Source organism: Sebastes umbrosus, chromosome 11, assembly GCF_015220745.1.
Source record: "Sebastes umbrosus isolate fSebUmb1 chromosome 11, fSebUmb1.pri, whole genome shotgun sequence".
NCBI classification, from domain to species: domain Eukaryota; kingdom Metazoa; phylum Chordata; class Actinopteri; order Perciformes; family Sebastidae; genus Sebastes; species Sebastes umbrosus.
In genome coordinates this window covers 6,452,018-6,478,887 of record NC_051279.1, presented here as the reverse complement: position 1 = coordinate 6,478,887, position 26,870 = coordinate 6,452,018, and the positions used below count along the sequence as shown (strand labels likewise).

At 39.0% G+C, this 26,870-nt stretch overlaps 1 protein-coding gene across 3 annotated transcripts in view; it reads left to right on the top strand.

Annotated features, from left to right (window-relative positions):
- The window catches only part of LOC119496693 (thrombospondin type-1 domain-containing protein 7A), a 183,193-nt gene that overhangs the window by 120,851 nt on the left and 35,472 nt on the right, over positions 1 to 26,870 (top strand). For all 3 annotated transcript variants that reach the window (XM_037784190.1, XM_037784191.1, XM_037784189.1), the window contains 7 exons: positions 151 to 345; positions 2,170 to 2,436; positions 17,515 to 17,693; positions 18,823 to 18,828; positions 19,284 to 19,417; positions 21,875 to 22,028; positions 23,509 to 23,650. In XM_037784190.1, coding sequence (XP_037640118.1) covers positions 151 to 345; positions 2,170 to 2,436; positions 17,515 to 17,693; positions 18,823 to 18,828; positions 19,284 to 19,417; positions 21,875 to 22,028; positions 23,509 to 23,650 — 1,077 coding nt within the window. The remainder of the gene's footprint in view (positions 1 to 150; positions 346 to 2,169; positions 2,437 to 17,514; positions 17,694 to 18,822; positions 18,829 to 19,283; positions 19,418 to 21,874; positions 22,029 to 23,508; positions 23,651 to 26,870) is intronic.

Genomic DNA, 26,870 nt, shown 5'->3' with positions numbered 1-26,870 from the left:
ACTCATTTCCACTTTTATTACCATACCTCTTTGTCTCGCATTTTTCAATATCTGCTATGACAACCAATCAATCAGTTGAAACATTAAAAGATTAAACCACTTTATGTCCTAATGAAGCCTTTTTGACCCGTCTTCCTCTAATTCTTCCAGCTGTGTCCTGTCGCCAGCTGGACGGGACGCAGGCCGACATCAGCGAGTGTCTGAAATTCGCCAAGGCCATGCCCGCCATCACTCAGCACTGTCAGCTCCCCTGCCAGGATGACTGCCAGCTGACCAACTGGTCCAAGTTCTCGTCCTGCACGGCCGACTGTGTGGGGGTCCGCACCAGAAAGAGGGCGTTGATAGGTGAGAACAGAGAGTGGCGCAGCAACAATGGGCTGTTTTTTTTTTACCACTTTCAGCTTATTTGCACTGTAGTTACAGTGTTGGGGAGTTTAAGGGGTAATGTTGGTGGGCAACGCTCCAAGACACGAGCAGTAAAGTTAAACACAAGGTCATAAATCTATTCAGGTGGTTCTCGCCACTTAAATGCTCCAGTGGGATTAAAGCAACAAATCTGAAATAACTCCTCAGCCGTTGTTATCCATCACGGCGTCCCCAGACAGTTGCCCTGTGCATCACAGTCGTAAAAGCAAAATGACATGAAATGAGTGCTGCAATGCATTAAGGCACCTCTACAAGAGGTTACTGGAGGGGGGGGAGGGAGTCAACTTTAAACTGAGAACTGAGCTTTGAAAAGCTTTTATTTTCCCCTGATGTGAAATCTTTTGACTCGCTCACCCAAGTGTAAAAGAGCAAAGAGGTCGTGTAATACATATAAACACTCTCTGAAGATTTTGTTTCGTTCACTTTGAATCGAGAAGGAGAGGGGGTGGATTTTGTAGTTTTATCCAGAATCCTACAGCTATGTTAGATGTTCCACACATACCCTTTAACTAATTAAAACAAGTATACCAGTGTCGTCTGTATCCTCTTCTTAAAGGGATAGTCTGGATGTTTTGAAGTGGAGTTGTATGAGGTACTTATCCATAGTAGGTGCATTACCTACAGTAGATGACGGTCGTGTGCCCCCATTTTGGAGAAACCGACAGGAGCACCGACACCGGAGCAAAGCAATACAGTGCTGTGGACGGCGACGGCAGAAAACCTATTTTAGCCACCTTAAAGAAAGGCTCACCTAAAAAAAATGTTATCGTTTTAAGTGTACGCTATATTTCGAATATTTTCCCACGGCGAACTGAACTGAAAGTGAAGTGAAAACGTATCTATAATGTTTTTGTCATCTGAGTCTGCTGGCTTTGGAGAGAGCATAGATAAGTTTCACTTTCAGTTCAGTTCCTCGCCGGAAAGGAGAAGGAAAGGGCTGTCTGTCGGCAAGATAAAGCGCTGGAAATATTCTAAATATAGCGTACACTTAAACGGATATCAATTTTTTTTAGGTGAGCCTTTCTTTTAGGCGGCTAAAATACATTTTCATGCCGTCCCCGTCCATAGCAATACATTGCTTTGCTCCTGTGTTAGTACTCCTGTCTGTTCCTCGATGCTGGGGGCACGCCGACATCTACTGTAGGTAATACACCCACCATCGATAAGTATCTCATACAACCCCACTTCAAAACACCCAAACCTTTAATCTTAGTAATCACTTTTATCACTTTAATTGTGGTAATCTTTGCGTAGTCCTTAACTATTCCAAGACAACACAAATCCAGTTTCCTTAAAGTTGGATCACTCCAACACTTGGCCGACCAATCGTGTTCATCACTCAGTGACAGATTTTTGTGTTTGTAGGGCTGGCCCTCTGCGGTCCAGCCAAAAAGTTTGCACGGTGATCTATGATTAACAATAATAACGACACGTCTGAGGATTTAAAAAAAGACGTCAAGCTGTTCCAATAAAAGAGCACTCTGCTTGAAACAATTTTGCCAGTGCAATTTATCATCAGGAGTTCCTGTCATCCCACACAAATGGGGGGGACAGCAACTCCTGTGTCATCCAGTGAATACACTATCCCAAACCATCCCAAAGGCCTTTACAGTAGCCTTTAATATGATGAGACTCAAAGCCACTTCAGCCTAACAGAGACAGAAATCCACCAACACCAGTAGACATGCGGAGTCACCTCTCCCAAAGCTACTCTGCTCATCTCTGTCCCTCTGCTCTCATCAGGGAGGAGCAAAAAGAAAGACAAGTGCAAGAACACGCAGATGTACCCTTTGAGTGAGACCCAGTACTGCCCCTGTGACAAATACAACGCCCAGCCAGTGGGGAACTGGTCAGACTGCATCCTGCCCGAGGGAGCCAGAGTGGAGAGCATCCTGGGGATGAAGGTCCAGGGAGACATCAAGGAGTGTGGACAGGGCTACCGCTACCAGGCCATGGTGTGCTACGACCAGGACAACAGGCTGGTGGAGACCTCGCGCTGCAACAGTCATGGTGAGTGTGTGTATGTGTGCACAGCAGAGGTTTAACCACAGAGCTTGTTGCTTTGTTAAAGGGTTGGTTCGCCCAAATTACAAAAATAATAGAAACATTGAGCCATGTGGATAGTTTTGGTTTCATTTGTTACGGTTTTGTAGAAGCAGAGTAGGGACTTCAGATACAACAGAACCTGCTTCCAAGGTGAACAAAGGAGGGGAATACTCCAGCAACACTTGTAGCATACAGAACAACTTTATCGTCAGACTGAGGAGTTTTGGCTTGTGGCTTTCATCAGGGTCATCCAACATATAGGTCGGACAAAAAAAGTCGGACAAAAAAAGATCTGAAAAATATCAGACAAAAAAAGTCTGAAAAAATGTCTTAAAAAAAATATCTGAAAAATGTCGGACAAAAAAAGTCTGAAAAAAATATCTGAAAAATGTCGTACAAAAAAAGTCTGAAAAAAAAGTCTGAAAAATGTCGTACAAAAAAAGTCTGAAAAAAAAGTCTGAAAAATGTCGTACAAAAAAAGTCTGAAAAAAAAAGTCTGAAAAAATGTCTTCAAAAAAATATCTGAAAAATGTCGGACAAAAAAAGTCTGAAAAAAAAGTCTGAAAAATGTCGGACAAAAAAAGTCTGAAAAAAATATCTGAAAAATGTCGGACAAAAAAAGTCTGAAAAAAAAGTCTGAAAAAAAAGTCTGAAAAATGTCGGACAAAAAAAGTCTGAAAAAAATATCTGAAAAATGTCGGACAAAAAAAGTCTGAAAAAAAAGTCTGAAAAAAAAGTCTGAAAAAAAAGTCTGAAAAAAAAGTCTGAAAAATGTCGGACAAAAAAAGTCTGAAAAAAATATCTGAAAAATGTCGTACAAAAAAAGTCTGAAAAAAATATCGAAAAATGTCAGACAAAAAAGGTCTGAAAAAAAAGTCTGAAAAATGTCGTACAAAAAAATTCTGAAAAAAAATATCTGAAAAATGTCGGACAAAAAAAGTCTGAAAAAAAAGTCTGAAAAAAAAGTCTGAAAAATGTCGTACAAAAAAAGTCTGAAAAAAAATATCTGAAAAATGTCGGACAAAAAAAGTCTGAAAGAAAGTCTGAAAAAAAAGTCTGAAAAATGTCGGACAAAAAAAGTCTGAAAAAAATATCTGAAAAATGTCGTACAAAAAAAGTCTGAAAAAAATATCTGAAAAATGTCGTACAAAAAAAGTCTGAAAAATATCGTACAAAAAAAAGTCTGAAAAATGTCGGACAAAAAAAGTCTGAAAAAAAATATCTGAAAAATGTCTGAAAAAAATGTCTTAAAAAAAATATCTGAAAAATGTCGGACAAAAAAAGTCTGAAAAAAATATCTGAAAAATGTCGTACAAAAAAAGTCTGAAAAAAAATATCTGAAAAATGTCGGACAAAAAAAGTCTGAAAAAAAGATCTGATAAAATAGATCTGAAAAATGTCTGAAAAAAAAAGTCTGAAAAAAAATATCTGAAAAATGTCTGAAAAAAAAGTCTGAAAAAATGTCTGAAAAAAATGTCTGAAAAAAAGTCTGAAAAAAGAAGTCTGAAAAATGTCGTACAAAAAGTCTGAAAAATGTCGTACAAAAAAAGTCTGAAAAAAAAAGTCTTAAAAATGTCGTACAAAAAAAGTCTGAAAAAAAAGAACTTAAGAAATGTCAAAAAAAAAAGATATGAAAAATATCGGACAAAAAAGTCTGAAAAAAAATATCTGAAAAATGTCTGAAAAAATGTCCGAAAAAAAAATATCTGAAAAAAGTCTGAAAAAAAATATCTGAAAAATGTCGTACAAAAAAAGTCTGAAAAAAATATCTGAAAAATGTCGTACAAAAAAAGTCTGAAAAAAAAAGTCTGAAAAATATCGTACAAAAAAAAGTCTGAAAAATGTCGGACAAAAAAAGTCTGAAAAAAAATATCTGAAAAATGTCTGAAAAAAATGTCTTAAAAAAAATATCTGAAAAATGTCGGACAAAAAAAGTCTGAAAAAAATATCTGAAAAATGTCGTACAAAAAAAGTCTGAAAAAAAATATCTGAAAAATGTCTGAAAAAAAAAGTCTGAAAAAAAATATCTGAAAAATGTCTGAAAAAAAAGTCTGAAAAAATGTCTGAAAAAAAAGTCTGAAAAAAAGTCTGAAAAAAAATATCTGAAAAATGTCTGAAAAAAAAGTCTGAAAAAAAGTCTGAAAAAAAAGTCTGAAAAATGTCGTACAAAAAAAGTCTGAAAAATGTCGTACAAAAAAAGTCTGAAAAAAAAGTCTGAAAAATGTCGTACAAAAAAGTCTGAAAAAAAAAGTCTGACAAAAAAGAACTTAAGAAATGTCAAAAAAAAAGATATGAAAAATATCGGACAAAAAAGTATGAAAAAAAAATATCTGAAAAATGTCGGACAAAAAAAGTCTGAAAAAATGTCTGAAAAAAAATATCTGAAAAATGTCGGATAAAAAAAGTCTGAAAAAAAATATCTGAAAAATGTCTGAAAAAATGTCCGAAAAAATAATATCTGAAAAATGTCAGACAAAAAAGTCTGAAAAAAAGATCTGATAAAATAGATCTGAAAAATGTCCGAAAAAAAAAGTCTGAAAAAAAATATCTGAAAAATGTCTGAAAAAAAAGTCTGAAAAAATGTCTGAAAAAAAAGTCTGAAAAAAAGTCTGAAAAAAAATATCTGAAAAATGTCTGAATAAAAAAGTCTGAAAAAATGTCTGAAAAAAAAGTCTGAAAAAAAGTCTGAAAAAAAAAGTCTGAAAAATGACGTACAAAAAAAGTCTGAAAAATGTCGTACAAAAAAAGTCTGAAAAAAAAAGTCTGAAAAATGTCGTACAAAAAAAGTCTGAAAAAAAAAGTCTGAAAAATGTCTGAAAAAAAAGAACTTAAGAAATGTCAAAAAAAAAAGATATGAAAAATATCGGACAAAAAAGTCTGAAAAAAAAATATCAGAAAAATGTCGGACAAAAAAAGTCTGAAAAAATGTCTGAAAAAAAATATCTGAAAAATGTCGGATAAAAAAAGTCTGAAAAAAAATATCTGAAAAATGTCTGAAAAAATGTCCGAAAAAAAAATATCTGAAAAATGTCAGACAAAAAAAGTCTGAAAAAAAGATCTGATAAAATAGATCTGAAAAATGTCTGAAAAAAAAAGTCTGAAAAAAAATATCTGAAAAATGTCTGAAAAAAAAGTCTGAAAAAATGTCTGAAAAAAAAGTCTGAAAAAAAGTCTGAAAAAAAAGTCTGAAAAATGTTGTACAAAAAAAGTCTGAAAAATGTCGTACAAAAAAAGTCTGAAAAAAAAAGTCTGAAAAATGTCGTACAAAAAAAGTCTGAAAAAAAAAGTCTGAAAAATGTCTGAAAAAAAAGAACTTAAGAAATGTCAAAAAAAAAGATATGAAAAATATCGGACAAAAAAGTCTGAAAAAAAAATATCTGAAAAATGTCGGACAAAAAAAGTCTGAAAAAATGTCTGAAAAAAAATATCTGAAAAATGTCGGATAAAAAAAGTCTGAAAAAAAATATCTGAAAAATGTCTGAAAAAATGTCCAAAAAAAAAATATCTGAAAAATGTCAGACAAAAAAAGTCTGAAAAAAAATATCTGAAAAATGTCGGACAAAAAAAGTCTGAAAAAAAATATCTGAAAAATGTCGGACAAAAAAGTCTGAAAAAGAATATCTGAAAAATGTCGGACAAAAAAAGTCTGAAAAAAAATATCTGAAAAATGTCGGACAAATAAAGTCTGAAAGAAATATCTGAAAAATGTCGTACAAAAAAAGTCTGAAAAAAAAGTCTGAAAAATGTCGTACAAAAAAAGTCTGAAAAATGTCGTACAAAAAAGTCTGAAAAAAAAAGTCTGAAAAATGTTGTACAAAAAAAGTCTGAAAAAAAAAGTCTGAAAAAATGTCTTAAAAAAAATATCTGAAAAATGTCGGACAAAAAAAGTCTGAAAAAAAAGTCTGAAAAATGTCGGACAAAAAAAGTCTGAAAAAAATATCTGAAAAATGTCGTACAAAAAAAGTCTGAAAAAGAAAGTCTGAAAAATGTCGTACAAAAAAAGTCTGAAAAAAAAGTCTGAAAAATGTCGTACAAAAAAAGTCTGAAAAATGTCGGACAAAAAAAGTCTGAAAAAAAAATCTGAAAAATGTCTGAAAAAAATGTTCGAAAAAAAATATCTGAAAAATATCAGACAAAAAAAGTCTGAAAAAGAATATAAATAATATAAGTTAATTTGTTCAGGTTTTGACATATCTCCCGCTAAGACACGACTCCAATACCATGGAGGTATGGGTTTCTGTTTGTGGTACTCACCGTATTGACAAATTAAACACAAAAAAATATATTTGTTGAGCTGTTGATACATTCATGGTATGAGATATTAATGTAATTTATGTACTTAAAAGTGGAGTTTGACTCTTGTGTCTTTGTTTGGGGATTTAACCGCTGCTGCAAAAATCATTCTACTATTTGATGACATCATCCTGAAGATTTTGAGGTTATTAGCCCAAGGCCTGAGAGACATTACCTGAAATCAATATCATGATTAATTGTCCCATTTATCTCAGTAAAGAGGTCAACAATATTTAATTAAATACACCTGTACATAAGATTCCACGTCTTCACAGTGTACGTCCGATATGCTTTTTGTACGGATCAATGAACAGAATATATTAATGTTTGACATATTCAGTTGTTAAGAACCCATTCAGGCATTGGTTTTTCCCTGATAAAGAAAATCTAATTAAATATAGACTCATCTCATGAACTTGGTTCTCCAGGAGCTGCAGCACTAACTGTGTTTGAAATAAAGACATGTTGTACTCTCTTTCAAGAGGTGAGCGGCTGCCTGTATGAAGGAATGGATTAATTGAATACATCATGAATATACTGTAGGTCATTTAAAGAGTCAAAATGTTGGTCCACAGTGGGGAAAGGTTTGGCTCTCTCCATAGCCATGCTACTGTGCTACTCAGCTTGCTTAACACAGAGCCATGCACTCTGACATCCCTCCACTCCCCCACCTCACTTTCATTGATTTTCAAATGTGTGCAGGAGGTGGGGACAGGCTGAAAGATGGTGTTTCATAACTCATTTAAAATTTGCTGTGATTAGGTTTCACTGGAACTACTTTTTACTGGAGAAATAGTCCCAATGAAAACTGTTGACAGTGTGATCAAAACTATCTGTGTGGCTACATAGCACTATAAAGGTCAGTGAGAAATTGTCACAATTTGGGCCAACTAACCGTTTAAATTTGACTTTTGACCACTGAGGACGTGTGTCCATAAAGCGTTTATAGCGCTCCCAGCGTTTTTTTAATGTTTCTATAACAACAATATCTTGGGACATACCATATCACTCTAACCGCTGTTATACTAAAATGTTATACTTTCTTTATTTTTGTCACCTTCCACCTTTCTGTCTCAAACATACACATGCACGGCGGCGGTACTCGGTCCGTCTCTGTCCTTCGTGTTTCACACCTCAATCCTGACAGTTGCGCTACTATAATGCATAAAGTTGGTAGTTTGTGGGTCAGGTCAGGTTCAGGTGGTTGAGTAACGAATATGGCTCTCATAACGAACCGGTGGGTGCGACTGAACTGCACATCATTAATGAGCACTGCGCTCATTAATGAGGAGGACTCAAACTAACTGCAAAAGCTGCATTCTTAATCATTCAACCTGTGTTTTTCATCAGATAATTATAAGATAATTTGATGTGAAATAAATTTGACTAATTCATTAATAAGAGGGAAAACATTTTGACTAAAATCAAATGACTTTTCAATGACTAAAACAATGAAATGACTAAAATGTGACTGTCTTAAGACTAACCACGACTTCACCATGAGCACCAACCGGAGGATGCTTGCCCTCATACTTTGTATGAATGAGCTGGTCACTGCTCAATCTAACAGCCCGAGAGCAAGGGGGACAATCTGTCAGAGACGACACGTATGGTGATAAAAGCACAAAACTCACCAGCAACATTCAGTGTCGTCCGCCCGACCGATCTGCTCCGACAAACTGGCTTTTCAGTCTTTGATATGATTGTGTCTGTCCGACATATAAAGCTCAGGTATCCTCCAATTTCTACAGTGACGTCACCAGCACTTTTCTGAAAAGTTCAGAGATTTGCAACAGCGCTCGGAGCGGCCGCACAAAAAAGTTGGAGCGCTCAGAAAAAAATAAACTGGGAGCAGCTTTTTTTCTGGAGGCGGCCGCATGCACTCTGTCCTCATTGGGAACAATTGAAAAAAGACGCTGGCGCTCAGAAAAATAAAAACGCTCTTTGGACACTCGGCCTAATGATGTAAGCATCTCTGACAGAAATTTGCCTGAAAGCACAGAAGTACAAATCTTCGTAATATGGTATTGTTTTCCCTCTCCAGCCTCAACTCCTTGGTTTTTCAGGTGAGAAAAATACTGTAGCACATTGGAATGCAGATGCAAGAATAACTTTTTGTTCTGTTAAATATTCATCTGAAGTGAAGGATTTTGTTTGAGCAGATATGAAAGCTCCTCCTATGGAGGCTAGCGACTCATTTCGAATACTGAATTTCACGTAAGGAGGCCTTTTTCTGGCACACTCCTGTCAGAATCATTTGTCTCCTCGTTGTAAGGTCTTATCTCAGATCCAAAATACTTCAAGCAAAGAATCCTGGCTCAGAAACTCGTTGTGAAATTGCTGTGAAATAGAATGCGGAAGATGTTCAAATGAATACATCAGTGTTGCGCATATATAAACATGGTTTTAGTCTCCTTGTGTGAGTCACAGTTTCAGATATGCATCAGTTAATCTGGGTGTGGGTGTGACAAGGGCACGTCGTAAGGATAGGGTTGTTGTGTTTGTGTATTTTCTGTGTATTTTTACACCTATGTGAATGTCTTTGAGCTTGTGTGTGTGTGTGTGTGTGTGTGTGTGTGTGCATCCATGCATTCATCTTCAAGCATCAATGAGCTCAGACAAAAAGAAATGTTCCTTGAGGTGCACACAAAAACAAAAACACTTTCATGACGCTTGGCGTTAGTACATGTGAATCTCAAAGATATCATTAAATCTCTCTTTTATCCCTCTCATTCAGCCGCTCTTCTCCTCCGTTCTCTCTGCCACTCCCTCCTTCATTTTCTGTGCCATTCTCTGCATCGCAGTCATCATCACTTTTGATCTTGATAGAGGAGGAGACATGGTCCTTCCTCGACTCTGTTGCTGACACAGTGCCCTCGGCTGTGATGTCGATCAGGCAAACTGTGCCACTGTTATCTCTCTGTTCCACAGACATCAACAGAAAAAAGGGGGATTATCATTAAAAGTGCACGTTGATCTAAGCCTCGTGGTGTTGCTCACTTCTCAGATTGCCTCGTTCCATAACGCTGTGTGCTGCTCTGAACAGTTCTCAATAAATGAGTTCTCTTAGTCGGAGTTTGCATTGCTGCAAGTAAAAAAAAAGACAATTGTGAACTGCAGAGATTAATATATAAAAAAATGATTTGGGAAATTTGTACATTATATATTAAGGCTGCCAATCGATTAAAATATGTAATCCCGTAATTGTCCATAGTTAATCGCGATTAATTGTAAATTAATTGCACATTTTTTATCTGTTCAAAATGTACCTTAAAGGGAGATTTGTCAAGTATTTAATATCAATCAACATGGGAGTGAACAAATACGCTTGCAAATGTATTTATATATATATTATTGGATATCAATTAACAACACATAACAATGATAAATATTGTCCAGGTACTGCATTTAGCATAACAAATATGCTCAAATCATAACATGGCAAACTCAAGCCCAACAGGCTATGCTATGAAACTGCTATGAAAAATAAAACTTGTGCATTAGGAGGAGTGTGTCAATTTATTTTCACCTTGGCTATATTTAAACGTTCAAAGCACCCGAACATTTATCATCCCGAAGATCGGCACATCTGGATGATGTCGTTGAATGTTCTGTTGGATGTGTTTCCATTCACATAACCTACAACAATGGGGCAGCGCCAACACACCGTCCTCATCGTATACACAACTCTTTCTCTGTTGTTCCATCTGTGCCATTTCATTTGCACTCGCCATACTGTGATTGAATCGCACGCCAATCCGCTTTTTGTGCTAACCTCAGCACATGTTGCTAATGCCGTACAGCTTAAAAGTGTCCGGGCGGAACACGCTTGTGAACTTTGGTTCCACATTGCATGCATCAATCTACATACTGTGTATTCTGCGCGCACCGGACCATGACCCCCGTACCGTGACGGTTACACCCCTAAGTAACATCCAAATGACAAACTCCTGATTCTATTAGTTCCCAGCTGCAGTCAGCCACAAGGAGATCTAATTAGTATGATGTCATGTACAATATAATCAAAACCAAGTCGTGACTGAGGGGGTAGAAACTCAAGAGCAAGCCACAGTACCAGCTCAGGCCAAAGACTGAAATCATGTAGGTCTACCATTATAACGATGGTCTAAAGCGACACTCTATCATCCAGGATAGATGTAACTACTACCATCAACATTATGCAATATTGTAACAAGTCCCTGCTACTTACAAGCTTACTTACTATATCTTATCTATCTAATCCTGCAAATTTCCCTGCTGTGGGACTAATAAAGGACTATCTTATTTTATCTGATCTTATGTGACATGACTCATATAGTTTTCATATTTATGACTATAAGTGACCTGTGATGCTTTTGACCTTTACCATGACTTAATATCACTGGATGGCTCAGGGGGCCTTGGCCTCGTCTTCGCAGGATGTGGTGAAGGAGGAGGGAATGCAGTCACTCTGGGGAGCCGTAGAGGGTAAGGCTTAAGGGCAAGCATCTTGCTGAGGACCTGTGAACTTGAGCAGTACTGCAGAGAACAGATTTGTTGGTGCATGACGACCCATATCTGGAATAAGAAAAACACACTGAGAGCCTGTGCCGTATAATTGAGCTTACGCTGTTTTGAGTGTTACAACATGTAGGCAGTGTGCTGTGAAGGTTTGAGGACTAAGCTCGGCGTCTGTTAAGGTTAGTTATGTACATCAAAGGGTCCTTCTGGCCTATGGTGACTTTCTTATTCCTCCATAGTTATTTTCAGAGCACCCAGGGATTAGACTGTCCCCGTTGCCTTGGAGATGGTTGTGGTGCAGGGGGTGTAACAGGTCAAAAATCAAGCTGTAATGTTGGGTGATCCCTGGAGCCTTAAGGTTCGTGTAAAGCTTCTCAGGCCACACACCCATAGAGCAGATGAAATTTGGTTTCAGAGGCCAACACTACGGTGACTCAGACGGACTTTATTCCTGGCTGGATGGGCAGAAATAAAGGGTGGCACGATCTTCCATCAGGGTGTCCTCGATGGGCACCCAGGGGCCCGGCATGCTAGTGGATCCTTGCAGGTGTAAAAAGAAAGTAAAAAATATTTGAGGAAAAGTTCCATTATTTTCTGTTTTGGGTATAAACCTCAATCCAGCATGGGCATTTCTATTGATTCTATATTTAAAAAGATATGTTCCTCATGTGATTGGTTTAATTGATATTGGTCCTACCAAAAGCATGTATAATTTACAGGGCTGTCAAAGTTAACAAGATAAAAACGTGTTAATTTCAACGCCACTAATTTCTTTAATGCGTCAAAGCAACTTGTGATTTTTAGGTTGTAGTGGGCTCTAGCTTAAAGATAGAGTGAAGATACTGATATCACATGAAAAAAGAAAACTTAAGAAATCCATTGATACCAACCATGTCATTCTAGCTTGTCGCAAAGGAGACTAAATATCGCTCCAAACTTAAGCTAAATTTTGGCCAGGAAAAACTGTCAAGGTCATTCTCAAGGGAGTCCCTTGACCTCTGACCTCAAAATATGTGAATGAAAATGGGTTCTATGGGTCCCCACAAGTCTCCCCTCTAGAGACATGCCCACTTTATGGTAATCACATGCAGTATGGGGGCAAGTCATAGTCAAGTCAGCACACTGACACACTGACAGCTGTTGTTGCCTGTTATGATTTGAGCATTTTTTTATGCTTAATGCAGTACCTGTGAGGGTTTCTGGACAATATGTGTCATTGTTTTGTGTTGTTAATTGATTTCTAATAATAGATATATACATACATTTGTATAAAGCAACATATTTGCCCACTCCCATGTTGGTAGGAGTATTAAATACTTGACAAATCTTCCTTTAAGGTACATTTTGAACAGATAAAAAATGTGCAATTAATCGCGATTAAATATTTTAATTGATTGCCAGCCCTAATAATTAATTAGTTATTTTACTCAAACATTTTGCTCATTGTAGCATTACAGTACACAAATTAATGTTTAAAGGTTACAGACAAAAAAAATGTAAATATGAAGTTAAATATAATGACAGTGAGAAATGCATATTAATAAACTGCATTGTAAGATGAGATAAGATAAGTCTGTATTGATACCCAGAGAGGAAATTCAGGAATTGTCTCACTGAAACAAGCCATGTTTAAAGAAAACACAATCTTATTTGTCTAAACAGCTTCTACAAAACTAAACTGAAACCTCTGGAATATGATTGGGTTAGAAAATTTCTGGGAGAAATGCCAGAGATTCCAAGAAGTTATGGAGCTTCAGGGAATTTAGCAAATGGTTGACCGTGCAGGTGATCAATCTCCTGCACTTTTTATATGTGCCATATTTTGTGGTTGTCTTCTATTTCTGCGTCAAAATATCACTTACAGGTTCCTTCAACATGCTAGGAATTAGAGCTGCTTGATTATGGCAAAAATCATAATCAACATTATTTTGGTCAATATTGAGATCAAAATTATTTAACAGGATTACTCATTAACATCATGCATTTAGAAAGAAACTTTTGTAGTTTACATTTTAAAGTTAAATGTATCAATCTGGTGCACTTTGAGAGCAAAATTAAAAAGCTAGATCTATGCAGAACTTTGAGCTCTATTAAATTGAATCATAAACACATTGGTTGGATATGAATAGTGATGACACTGCAAAAAAGATCACAACCACAAAACATGGTAAACGAGACAAGGTGCGTGTTACAAAAGGAGTCAGGTGGGTTGCCAACATTGCAGCACTGAGGACAGTCCAACCCGGTTGACAGTTGCGCCAGGAGCAGGGAGCTCTGTCCCTCCCCACAGGGAGAAAGGGCACAACGTGCACTGAGCGGCGAGGTCTGCTGTAAAGCGCCAACTTTACCCCAGGCCTTTCCATGCCTGCCTCGAGCCAGTCGTGGCACACCATTACAGAGGAAATACGGCCGGCTTGGGAGAGTTCCCATGAGGGGATCCTCCCACGCCGAGCGGCCGTCCCTGACCTGCCGAGCGGGGCGAAAGCACACCGCTGTAAAGGAAAGGGGTGCGTTTGATTTATGACACAAGACAAAACCAGAGCGTCATTGCGAAAACGGAATGCGGCACAATAATCATTTTATGTTGATTGTCTTGTTTTCATAATCGGTGGAAGCCAAAATTGTAATTGAAATTGAAATTTGATTAATTGCACAGCCCTAATTGGAATGCCAGTGGGTTCCTGCAATGTGCAAATAGAAAATAACAACAGGGCATTACCATGCTGGGAATAATGGTAAAGCACAGATTAATTTTTATGTTTGCTTATGTTCTCAGCAAAATGTTGATGTTGGTTTTGGCTGTTGTTAGAAAGCTGGTCTACTTCCAGAGGCATTTCAGTGCATATCCCATTTATCTCGGGGAGCTTCAAGAGCTGGCTGGGCAGGGAAATTGTTAACATCTCAGGTGAAGTTGAGCAGTCAGCAGTTACAACTGCTTTGGGAATTACAGCAGGAGGTTGTGCCAGGTTACAAGTTGACTTCTAAAGGCAAAAAGGAGTGATCTTCTACCTGGACTCGACCCAAGACCTCCCTGGGAGCCTGGCACGACACCTAACAAGTTTATATCAGTTGAACTACAACTTAACCACAGGCCGAGGTGATGCAGCGTTTGCACTGTGGGTGAACTTAAAGTGACGGTGTCAGTGATTTAAAATGACTGGACTTGACTCCAGGACTTACAGTGGGAGGTCAAAGGTGATGAGGATTATTTCAGAGGTCATGTTGTAGTCAGCAAGGTGCTGATGTAGTGACGCTGATCTGGTCTCATGGGCAACCGAGTGTAAGGAGGTCAGGCAGAAGTGCATGTGTGCATGCATGTGTATGGATGTGATCGTTATGTCACTGCGCATTTAGTCGGTGTCAGAGTGCTGCCAGGACTCTCGTCCTGACTGGATTAAGTAGACGTTTTATTTTTTAATCATATTAGCTTCAAGGAATCGTACTGCTCAGTTTTGGGTCAACACACCCTTCAACGCTCCTCTCCAGCTAAGCCAAGTTTAGACCCTGTTTTTAAGCTCCAATCATCCATCTTCCTAAAGTGTTTTTGAGCAAGAGGCTACCACCTTTAGCAGCATTGGTCTGTAGCTATGCTGAAAGAGGGTAACAAAAGAGAAAAACTAAAGGACTCCCAGGAATATGAGATTATTTTAATTGTAAGCGGACTCAGGTTTGTTCGGTTTTGGTTGCCAGATTGATATGGTTAGTCTCATGCCAACATCAGTTTCCGATGCTGAGGGGCACTTACCAAACGGCGGTATCTGACGAGTTGGGAGTGAGAACGGGTTGCTCATGTACACATTGTCCTTAGTGACAAACCCCCACCCATCCTAAGTGATGCTAATGCTGCGTTCAGACCAATATTTGCACTGCATCAAAAAACAAATCAGCCTTCCTGTTGATTTCAATTAAACCACTACAGGGGGCTCTGTCAAAAAAAATAGTCAGGGTCATCTGGCAAAAACGTTCAAACTAGCTGCAGCAACATAGAGTTCAAATTCCTGATAAATGACTTTACAACACAAACAGCATAATTCTACTGTGTACCTTGCGCTCATCAAGGATAAAGTGATAGTCGCCGTGGTAACTTTCCAGAGCTGTAAGATCCTGTCTCATTGTATTATCAGTAGCTGTTGTGCAGTGTTTTTAGCGTCTGATAAGCCTTAAAATGTGTGGGTGTGTTACTCAAACTGGACTTTCTGAATTGTATTTCATCTTCTCAACAGTACCTTTAGCAGCACGCCCACACCAACACAGCGAATGTGTTTATTTCTCTATCTATTTCTTTTAATGCATTGCTATTTTTGGTCTGAACATGACCGGATATGTTCAGACTTTGAGAATGGGACATCACTTGTTCAAATCATTTTTTGAAATAACTACCACTCTCCCCTCTAGTAGGGCTGCACAGTTATGGCCAAAATGGTGATGAAGTTATTTAGATCAATAATGAGTTCACGATTATTTATCACAATTATTCATTGATTTTAGGGACGAAATATTTTTATTGCACTTTTACATTTAAATCAACAAAGCGCTGCTTTCACTTCCATGCTGTGCTACAGTCCTGCTAATTAACACATCTTTGTATCAAAATAAGGCTTAAAATAAGGTTCTTCTTCACCTGAATTCGGTGCATTTTCATTTAGCGAGTATTATATAGTATATTACTCTTCTACTCTTGACTGCAGCTGCAACATTCAGGACATTTTTCACAGGCTGCTGCTGCAGGATGCACGTGCAGCGGCATGACAGCTCCCCGAAAGAGAAACCAAAACATCTCAATTGCCCCCTGGTGGCTCCATTTACACGTCAATATCACAGTCATGGTCATTTAATTTTGCTAAAGCTAAAATCGTAATAGTGATTAATTTTTGATTAATTGTGCAGCCGTACCATCTACTTATTCTCCATTTCGTCTAGCAAAGCTCAGTGGCCAGCAGTGGATAGCTACAGTAGAACATATGTGCTCAGCAAGACTTTTCCACAGGTTAAAAAAGTGAGAAAAATTACTCACATTGACACGATTGATTGGGAAGGACTGACTGGCCACTGTGGGATTCCTCTGAAACTTGTTATCTAAAATCGTGGGAATTGTGTTTTCAGCAAGTCAGTCAGTGTGGCACCAAATGTCTCTCACTAAAGAGCAAAGCCGTCTGAAAGAGCCCACATCAGACAGAGGAAGTGGTTAGACACTCCACTTTACCGGCTCATTCACCTCATCGATTTTCTTAATCAAAGGCTAAACTGATTTACAGACCAGTGCTGTTACACAAGCCTAAAAAGATGTATTAGGTTCCGTCTACTAAACAGACTTTAATCTAGCAAGTGAAAAAAAAAACACATGTTGTTATGGACACAGACAAAAGTTCAGAGTAGTAATATTTTGTCAACATATTTGACTGAACCTTGGCCTGTGTGCACTGGAGAAAGCGGATGGAATCAAAGCCCACAGATGGTGAAAGAGACAGAAAAACACAAGTTAAAAGCGGAATGAGATTCTTAAAACCAGCTCTGTTGACTGTGTCATGACCCTGAGAGCTGAGTGAAAATAGATTGAAATAATGAAGCTTACAGCGAGGCCCAACCTGTCCTTTGGTAGACTTTTAGACTTTTATATATAACAGCCCATATAATTGTGCCTTTAGATGTGGTCCCTGTTTTCATTCCGCTGGGCTAAAAATCAATAAGTGCATTTAGATTAGTTTGTGAAGTATTGGTTAATAGTTTTCTCCTACAGCTGGGTATTTTTCCCCATCTAGCATTTACAGAGTTCTTGAACTTTAATACTTGTTTGTTGGATCGAAAATAAAAACTAACCTTTGGGAATTAGGACAAATGTAGTTTCATACTAGATAATGAAAACAAAATTCTTCTAAGGGATTCAAGAACCGGCCAAGGCCATTTTTCTCCGAAGCAGTCATTCTCAACCTGGAGGCTGAGAGGCTAAAAGCCTGCTGGTGGGATCCAGAGAGAACAAAGGTTTTATTTCAAAGCTAATTTCAATTTTCTGGTTAATGCGTTTCCCTTCTGAAATAATTAATAACAGACTACAGTATGCTCTCTAGTCATTCAATGAAACAGACTGAAAAGTAGCAAATAATCATTTTGTCTTTCAGTTTATCCTCTGATATGTGTGTGCACAAATAATCATCCCTTTTACTTTATAGGTCACAAAGCCAAAAAAACAAAGCCACCAACATATTAGTTTAATTCCTGCAAAACACATCTTTTTGTTTGTCTTCTTTGCAGGTTATATTGAGGAGGCGTGCATCATCCCCTGTCCCTCAGACTGTAAACTCAGTGAATGGTCCAACTGGTCACGCTGCAGCAAGTCCTGCGGCAGCGGAGTCAAAGTTCGCTCCAAATGGCTTCGAGAGAAACCTTACAACGGTGGCCGGCCGTGTCCCAAACTGGACCACATCAACCAGGTAAAGACGCTGAAACTCAAGCTCAGTTTTGAAGTGTGAATTGGTGGCTGAGCAGGATATAGAGGCCTTGTCCTCACGCACATGTGTATTGTTTTTATAAATGTAAGCTTTTTCTATTCGGTTTGTCCCTTTGTCCACAACAAAACGGCATTTTAGGTCACTGAAAACGGAGCTTTTGAAAACTGAGTTTTCAGCTGTGTGCGCCGTTATCTCCTTTGTGTTAATAACTAATGAGATGACATGTCGTGCAACGGCGGCATAAATACATCCATTAACGGCGGACGTGGCCAAATAACCTTGCTAACAGGACTCGTTACATGTTTACACATAAAAGTGCGGTTACTATTCCACTATATTGATGATCACAGGCGTCAGAATGCGCTACGTAGGCCACTGCCAATGTCACCGGTGTGTGTGGCCCAACCTGCCCACTGGCTTTTACAGCGCTTCAAATGTTTTTGTGCCTTTGTCTGGATGCTCATGTGGATGTGATTTTTTTTTTCAGAACGAAGGGGGGAATACACCATTTTCAAAAATACCCATATACATGTGGACTAGGCCTGAGATAAAAACCTGATTCCTGAATATTTATCAGCTGCGCTACAATATATTTATACTTATTACAAGCGTGATACACATTATACGTATCCAACACTGGAGAGAGGGAGAGAAAGGAATTAATTATTAATGAATAATAAGCTTGAGTCTGCAGAGCTTTCCTCTACCTTCCCCTCATTATTGCTGCACTCATTTTTTGCTGAGCAGCGACAGTACAAAAAGCATTGGGTGCTATAAATGGATCCCATCCACCATATTAATGCCCCAACGTGTGCCAGTTGATACCTTAAGGTTTCCATGATTTGCAAAAATGAAATGCTTTCCAGGCCTGTGAGCATCAGCAGATGCAGATTAAGGTTGTGTTGATCCACGTCTGCCAGTGTGTGTGTGTGTGTGTGTATCTGCTAAGTTCACACAGGTATTTATGCCAGAGGCTTTTCTGATTATGTCCTCTCGAATGTTGCATTAATCATAGGTTCTGCACTATATGAACAGTTGGCATGTGCTCATTAATCCGTCTGTCTCCTTTTAATCCACCCCGATGCTTGCTGGATGTGACTCATCGCTACAGGCCCAGGTAAGAGCCGCTTTCCTCAGCTATTTGTAAATGTAGTCGCAGATGTTAAGTGTCACTGATGTCAGTGGGTCACTGACAGATAGATGTAAACAGTCACAATATCCTCACTGTAAGTAAACAAGATACTATCAGATTGGAGTTTTATTTATACTGACATTTCTCAGAGTCAGAAATAATCTTGTTGGCTGAGTTAAACCTCAGAGAGCTGAGCCAAAGAATCACCGTGTATTAGGCAAAACTTAACTGACAAACTTGCAGGGCTAAGAGGAAATATATTTATAGAAATATAGATTACAGAGGCCACTTTTTTTTCACGAGTATGATGATTATAACCATGAGTTGGCTCAACCCAGAAGGAAAAACTACCAATCTGCTCCCTTTGACTTGCTGTTGTATCTACTTTAAAGTATATCGAGAACACGTTAAGCACATAAATAATGTTTTTCTGTCCTCAGGTGTATGAAGTGGTGCCGTGTCAGAGCGACTGTAATCAGTATGTGTGGCTGGCCGAGCCGTGGAGCGTGTGGAAAGTCAGCAACGTGGACTTAAAAGAGAACTGCGGCGAAGGCGTCCAGACCAGAAAAGTCAGGTATATATCTAGCCGTCTGTCCTACTAGGTTTATATTCTTTGTATACTGTACATTAGTAGATGCATAACTATTAATAGTAGTGTATATTAGCGCTGCGATGGTTAGCCGATTAGTTGATGTCAGTCAACTGAACATTGATCATCAGAAATGCTGATAATGAATTGCTTTTTTAATTAAAGGGCAGGTCCATCTGCGTTATTTTCTGGGTTTTTCAAATGGAAACGCTCACTCAGCTGATAGCAAAAAACACTGACGTAGGTTACCAAAGAAAGGTTATGAATAATGTGAACGCTAGTACAAGCTGAGTCAACGTTAGCTGTGCTAAGTTTGGAAATGACGGCGAGGAAAAGTGGCTGTGGACGGGAGCAGCAGAAAATGGTATTTTAGCCACCTTAAAAAAAAAAAATTGATATAAGTTTAAGTGTACGCTATATTTAGAATATTTTCACCACTTTATCTTGCCATCAGACAGCCCTTTCAGACGGAGAACTGTCTTCAAAGCCACCAGACTCCATTGACAAAAACAGTTATTTTACCTCGTAGGACACGGGAGTTGCTGGTCTTCCGTTGCCTCGATAGGTTATAGTTTGTTTGTGTTATTATGTGACTTTCGGATCTGAACTAATGTGGCATCAATAGCAATACTCCTGTCTGCTTCTCCCTGTAAGTTACTGTATGTAATGTTAATACACTGACTAGGATGTATCCTGTATAAACTGTATTATGTAGCAGCGCCATCATGCAGAAACCTCTTTATCTGTAAAAAACAAGCAATATGAAGACATCACCTTGGGCTTTTGGAACATGCGATGAGCACTTGTTAGTTACGTTTATTATAATTATTATTATTAATCAGAAAAAATATATATTTTGTAGATTAATCTACAGCAGTTGCAGGCTGTCAGACCGCTACTAAGGCTGACGCATGCTAATTTTTATTCAAATTTGACTGCTTTGTGTGAAGTTATGCACGTTTTTGGAAGAAAAAAACATGCAAAAGATCTGGGCTAACCTGTCTATCATAATTCAGCTGACAGTCAACAATCGACACACTGACAAATCCTTTCGGGTGGAACTCAAACTTTTGGATTTGTGTAATTCATGATGCCAAGACACACATTGTAATTAGACTATATAGACTCACAAGACTGTGATTAGATGGTTAATGAGGCATGTAGAACCAAACCATCGTGATCCTGTAAAAACAGTGGATTAAAAACACATACAGATGATAAGACACAGGGACGTCATGAGATATCAGCATCCGTGTCCCTTGTAATGATCAAGGGTAATGGCTTTTCATGATTGTTGGTGGTTCAATGCTTAGATGGCTGATTTACAATCACAGTGAGTACTAATGACCTCAGTTAAGTCTCTGCTCTTTAGAGCAGGTGACATTATCAGTGAAAATAGTGTCAGTCACCTCCTCTTTATCTTCTCTGCTGGAGGATAAAAAGCTGTAATTTGGATGAAGAAATTCTAAAAATGTGGCTGCGGCAGTTGAGTAAAGCCAGGATACTGTATCCATTTATGCGTTGTAATGTTCTAGATGAATTTACTTGGTTAAAACATAAAATGAAAGTAAAAAGAAGGGTGTAACTTACTTTCAGGTGTTTAATTTAACCAGTCTGTGTTTACATTGACCCTCTGTAGCCATTGGAGTTTGTGCAGGTCTCTAACTTTACGTTTTTCACCACCGTCCCGAACTTCCCCAACAAACAATTTAAACCGTTCCGAAGTCTGGCCGTCCCAATTATAAAATGACAAAATAAAATTGTTCCCATAATTAAATTCGATGCATGGCATAAATAAAACACCATGGAAATGATTACATTATATATTAGCATACATGCATTCTTTGATTTATTCATATCGCGTGCATTGAATTCATAAATCAATTTTAGAGAGCGAGATTGTCCCCGTCTTTGTCTTTTGTCTCTTCCGCGGTACGTTTTACCAGTTAGGCCGGCAGTGACACCGGAAAGGGTAAAATCCTACCACCCCTTCGGGACGCCATTGTAACTGTCTGACAGCCGCAGTTCATCTTCTCGCTGTGTGTGCTCGTGTTAGTGTGTGTGGCAGAGTGCTTGCACATTCCTGGATTGTGTACAATTGCAATTCTACATTGACAACATTGTCAGATTAATGTTGTGGTTTAATTGCAGTTGTATTTATTTTTTTTATCCCAGGTCTACCTTCCTACCCGCTACAGTCCCAAAATGTATTTGTTATTGTTACTGATAATTTTTTTTCACCATCCCCTGGAAGTTGGGACTCCTTAAGTTAGAGCCCTGGTGTCCTTCAGACGAACTTGAGAAACACATAGGTGGTCAAGTACTTCATGTTCTTGCCAACTCTGTATCCAGTTAAAACATAATGTCTGACTATTTTGTTCTCTGGAGCATAAAAGCAGCTAAAATAAGGTCAAATTCAGTGTTTGTCCACCAATCCCACAGGTGCATGCTCAACACCATAGACGGGCCGTCGGAGTCTGTGGAGGACTACCTGTGTGACCCGGAGGAGATGCCTCTGGGGGCCAGGGAGAGCCGGCTGCCCTGCCCCGAGGACTGCGTCCTCAACGACTGGGGCCCCTGGAGCCGCTGCAGCCTGGTGAGAGCTGAACCCGGATCAGAAAGCAGCAGCTCAGCTGTCTGGCGCAGATACGGGAACGTCAGACTTCTGTGAAGCCCACTGAGATTTATCTTGATATCTTTTTCTTGTCAGAAATATTTTTTCTGAGGCTCAAGGAATTCAAAGCGTAACTGCACTGTATCATTGTGAGCAGTGTGTGAATCTTTGTCAACAGGTTATTTCTTGTCCACCAAGGAGGAATAAAAGAGATATATGAACTGGGAAGCAGGAGAAAAATGGCTTATATATCACCTATATTACACTGTACTCACCGTGCATTCAGCAGGGAAGGAAGATGATTTATGATAAAGACTCAGAACTCCTGAGCAGGTTTCCAAATTTACATTTTGTGACCCGCACACACACCACCCTCTCTACATCAGCAGTAATGTAGTGGCAAACACAAAGATGGCTGAAATATTCCCCTAGCTTGTGATCAGTATTTGGCAGACAACCACTAACAGTGAAAGTAATTAGGTATATTTGCAGAAAAAAATAGATTTATGATAACATTATTTAGTAAGATAGTCGATGCCAAGAGGAATTTAGTTCGTAAACGTTGATGGTAAGAGAGTTAAACATGAGAATGTATCTCGCTCTAAATGACCTGAGAGTCATTTCCCAAAATATGAATACTTTGCAAATTGAGTTTTGTAAAAAGACACCGCCCCCTGATTTAATCACAGCAGCAAGGCACACACCTACAGGCTGCAGCACGTACGCAATCTTCGTTCTCACTTTTTTGCAAAAACATGTAAGGTGTCAGAACATCTTGTTCAGCTCCCTCCGCCCCTGACACCTCTCGATTCGTGGTAAAAAAAAAAAAAGCCAGTTTAACTGCTCTGGTTTCACCTGCTGTTCTCACAGCAGCACCCTGGCCATTGTTAATCACACCCCATTCTCTCCCAAAGTGCTTGACACACCGACTTCCCACAATTCCAATCTCGTATTGGAGTCTGCAGTGGCACCAGCGGGGCCTCACACATGTTTTATTCATCGTGCCAGCGATGGAGTTATTCAAAAAGGCTGTCATTTTCTCCCCCAAACTCTCTTCTTCACAAGCAATGACCATGTAGAATCTGATGGTTTACTATCCCAGTACAATATCAGTTTCAGCCCTCCTGTCATTCCCTGCTGGAAAAAAATTAATTCCACATTCTGGGAATGCCAGGAGAAAGGAGGGAAAGGATTTTTATTTATTTTTAGAAATACAACGATAAAACATCCCTCCAGGGACAAGGCCTATGAAGACTCTGGGAGGATGTTTTGACATAAGAAATATTACTGAATTGTTGCCCAATAAGCTGGGAAATGATCCAAAAGTGGGCCAATTTGTAGCAGTTCCAGGGATATGTCTGTATTCAGTTCTAATCACCCTCTGCAATATGGACTGATTAGTCATTTACACATTTTTTAGAAACATGTTTGTCCAGTTTTTAATTGCGGGTGTCTGTTGCAGCCCTGTACCAGAACCAACAGTCGAGTGCGGACGGCGTACACTCTCCGCTCGCCCACTGTTGGGAGGCAGTGTCCAGACACGACTGACAAGGAGCCGTGCGGCCTGAACCTCAACTGTTTCAACTACTTCTACAACATCACAGGTAAAGGAAATGTAAAGTCATAAAATCACAGTGGACAGGATTCTCTTCTCTCTGGAAGGTCATTTAAGGTGCAAAATGCGAGATTGGGAGCATTTTTTATTGCCTCCACACAGCTCTCAACATGGCGACGGCTGAGCCGGCAGTTAACGGTGCTAACTGTGAAAACAGTGCTGCCGCTGACAGAGCTAGCCGTGTTAACCCGGGGAGGGGGTGGGGGGCTGGAGGGGTCGCTGCTGCAATTCCGCACCGGTGCCGTCGGTTGGGACGGTGTTATCAGCTGTAACCGCCGTATGAGAGCAGTGCAGAGAGGCGGCCGTGAGCTAGCCAGTGGGGCACGCTCACTTTAACGCGCGGAGAAGATCGGATTAAAACACACACAGAGGGAGAGCGACTTCCTACTCTGCTCAGGTAGACATTACTCTTCTATATCTTTACATAGCAAATAGTTGTTTACTGCCATATTAATGCTTTGAATTTCGCATAGAGAAACATTTTGATTGTGGCAGACGTGTGTTTCCTCAAATCAACGGTGCTGTGCGTGCCTTGTTTTTTGAATGGAGCAGGTTTTTGGGCTGCTGCCATGGCTGTGTCAGGATGAATGTTTCTCAACTTTAACCAAATCACCAATATGAAAACAGGCATTTTGAGTCTTTAAAACTTGGTTAACATCACTTTACTGTAAACTCATCTGTGGTTCATGGGTATTGAGGCTGTTAAGCCACTGTTGAGGGGAGGAGATAGGGATAGGTAACTTCCAAAGGAGGCCTATTTAGATACACCACTTACAGACTTAGTATGGTGGGGGATTAAATGAGGAATTTTTGCGGTCTTGTTTTTTATGAATACATAGGGGTATTAGTGATGCATACGTATTTGTATTTCTTTGGAGGTTCTGGACATGATGAGTCTACATATATACATACATGCATTTTTTATTATTATTAGTGTACAAATCAATTGGTCACTTATTTGATTGTTGCAATAACAGAATGCGATACATACTTTTATCGTACATACTTACATACTCATCTCTATTTTTTTACCAGTATTTATCTTTTGGTGATGTTGTTTGATGTATTTGTACATGCATACATACATACATAAATACATACATGCATGCATTTTCTATTGTTAATGTGTAAATCAATTCTCTAAAAAACAGCTGTTTGCTGCGGCCAAAAACGACTCTATGAGAGCGGTGAGAGTGAACAGAAACAGTAAAGCTACGGACCGGACAGCTAAATGAGGAGCTGAAACTCACTATAAAGCTCCGTAAAGCCAAGGGAAGCTGCAGATTCAGATGATAAATCTCTGTGATAATTTTTACACTGTTTTCACATTGTTATTTCATACTTTTGTATTATAAAAAATCTAGATTTTAACTGCTTTAAATGGAAAGATTTCCAAAACTACTCAAAGATTTGAGCTGGCAGCTTTCCCGAGCTCCCGTCTCTGATCTGCACGATATCACACCTCCATATCACATGTCACAGAGGCTACTCTTTCATATTTCATGCTGGAAACTGTAACAAACTATTTCAATAAAAATGGAAAAAAAGGAGAGATTGGCAGCGTTCCTATATTTCATTTGGATTTGTTGTGTTGCCTTCATAGCTGCTGCCCCACATTTCTCAACCAGCCCACCCTCCTCCTCTGTTTTCCCTTTGTGTTGTTACACTGGGAGACGTGACATATAATCCCTACTGCTGGGTTCACAGTGGTATACAGGCATCCCAGGGTATATGTACATAATATACGAGCAGAGATTATTATTGGGTAAAGTGCCCTTTTTTTTTTTTCTTCTTTGTTGATGCTGAGACCATCCAAGCTGCTCCTTCCTTCAGTGTTTCTTGTTGTCTCTCTCAGTCTCTTACTGTCGCTCTTTCTTGTTGCAATCTCCCTATTTTCAGTCCCCAGAGTGCCACAAAGCTTCTCGGCAGAAGGAGACACAATTCCCTGAGTCGAGCTTGCAAACGAGCTCACTGCAGCTAAAAACAGCCACTCATCTTTGTCAGCGGATGGCACACTTCATGAGTGATACCTCAGCCTCCCTGTTGTTGCAGAGTTTTTTTAGTTGTTTTTTTAACAACAGCATGCGCGCTGTGGTTTTAAAGGCGCTTGCAAAGTCTGGAATGAAATGTTGTCTTTCCACTTCACTCAAATCATTCTTTGGGAGGGCCAAGGTTCAGCCTCTTACAGCTCTGGATTTTTCTGGCGAGGTTATTTGAGGAAAACTTATATTGATGTTGCCTTTAAATCCTGGTTATTTAACTCAAATCTGACCGCTTGGCCACACAGCTCACTTATGATGCTGGCATGAAAGGATACTGATGGCAGCCAGATTTATTGGATTTAAGTGAGCTGTTATAAACCTTCAATGACCTCCTTGCTGACAAAGTAATCATCTCTTATCAACGGTGATCTTCGACAGCCAGAAGCTATTTAGAGTCTGACTCCAAACACACAACAAAACACACACTAACTGATTATTTTAAAGCAGCAGTAGGCAAGATAAAAACAGAATTTTTATAAAACGGTCACTATATCCTGACAGTAATGCATGAGACAAGTAATCTGAAAAAAAAAAATCATGTGCCTCTGTGTCCTCCGGTGTCCTCTGATGCTCTTAACGGCATCTGCAAGATTTCACAGACCGGAGGAAAACAACCAATCAGAGCCGAGCTGGAGCCTTGCCGTCTATGAGCAGCTGTCAATCACTCGCAAACTCCGGTCAAACTAGGCAGCGCTGATCAAATATGAATCAATATTCTGTTACTGTAATGCCTATTTCTCACAAATGTTTTAAGAAAAATCTTTCAGTGTACTGTTTAGTTGCAGCCCACCAGCCGGAGCAAACCTTCTAATTTTACAGCTAAACAGTACACTACAAGATGTTTCTGAAAACATTTGAGGTGAGAAATAGACGTTACAGTAACAGAATATTGATTCATATTTGATCAGCGCTGCCTAGTTTGACCATTTGATTGGAGTTCGCGAGAGATCGTGAACCCAATATTGCGTATCGTATCGTGAGCTGAGTGAATCCTCACACCCCTAAAAAGGGAAGTATGGCAGAGATAAAAGAAGTATGTCGTGCAACAAAGGCAATGAGCTGAAGTCAAAGTTACAATATGGGAAGCACAAGGCGTGCTCACCATTCTGCTGAGTCATCTGTGAGCCCATAGTGTTTAATTTATATGCATGGCACGCCCATCCTAAA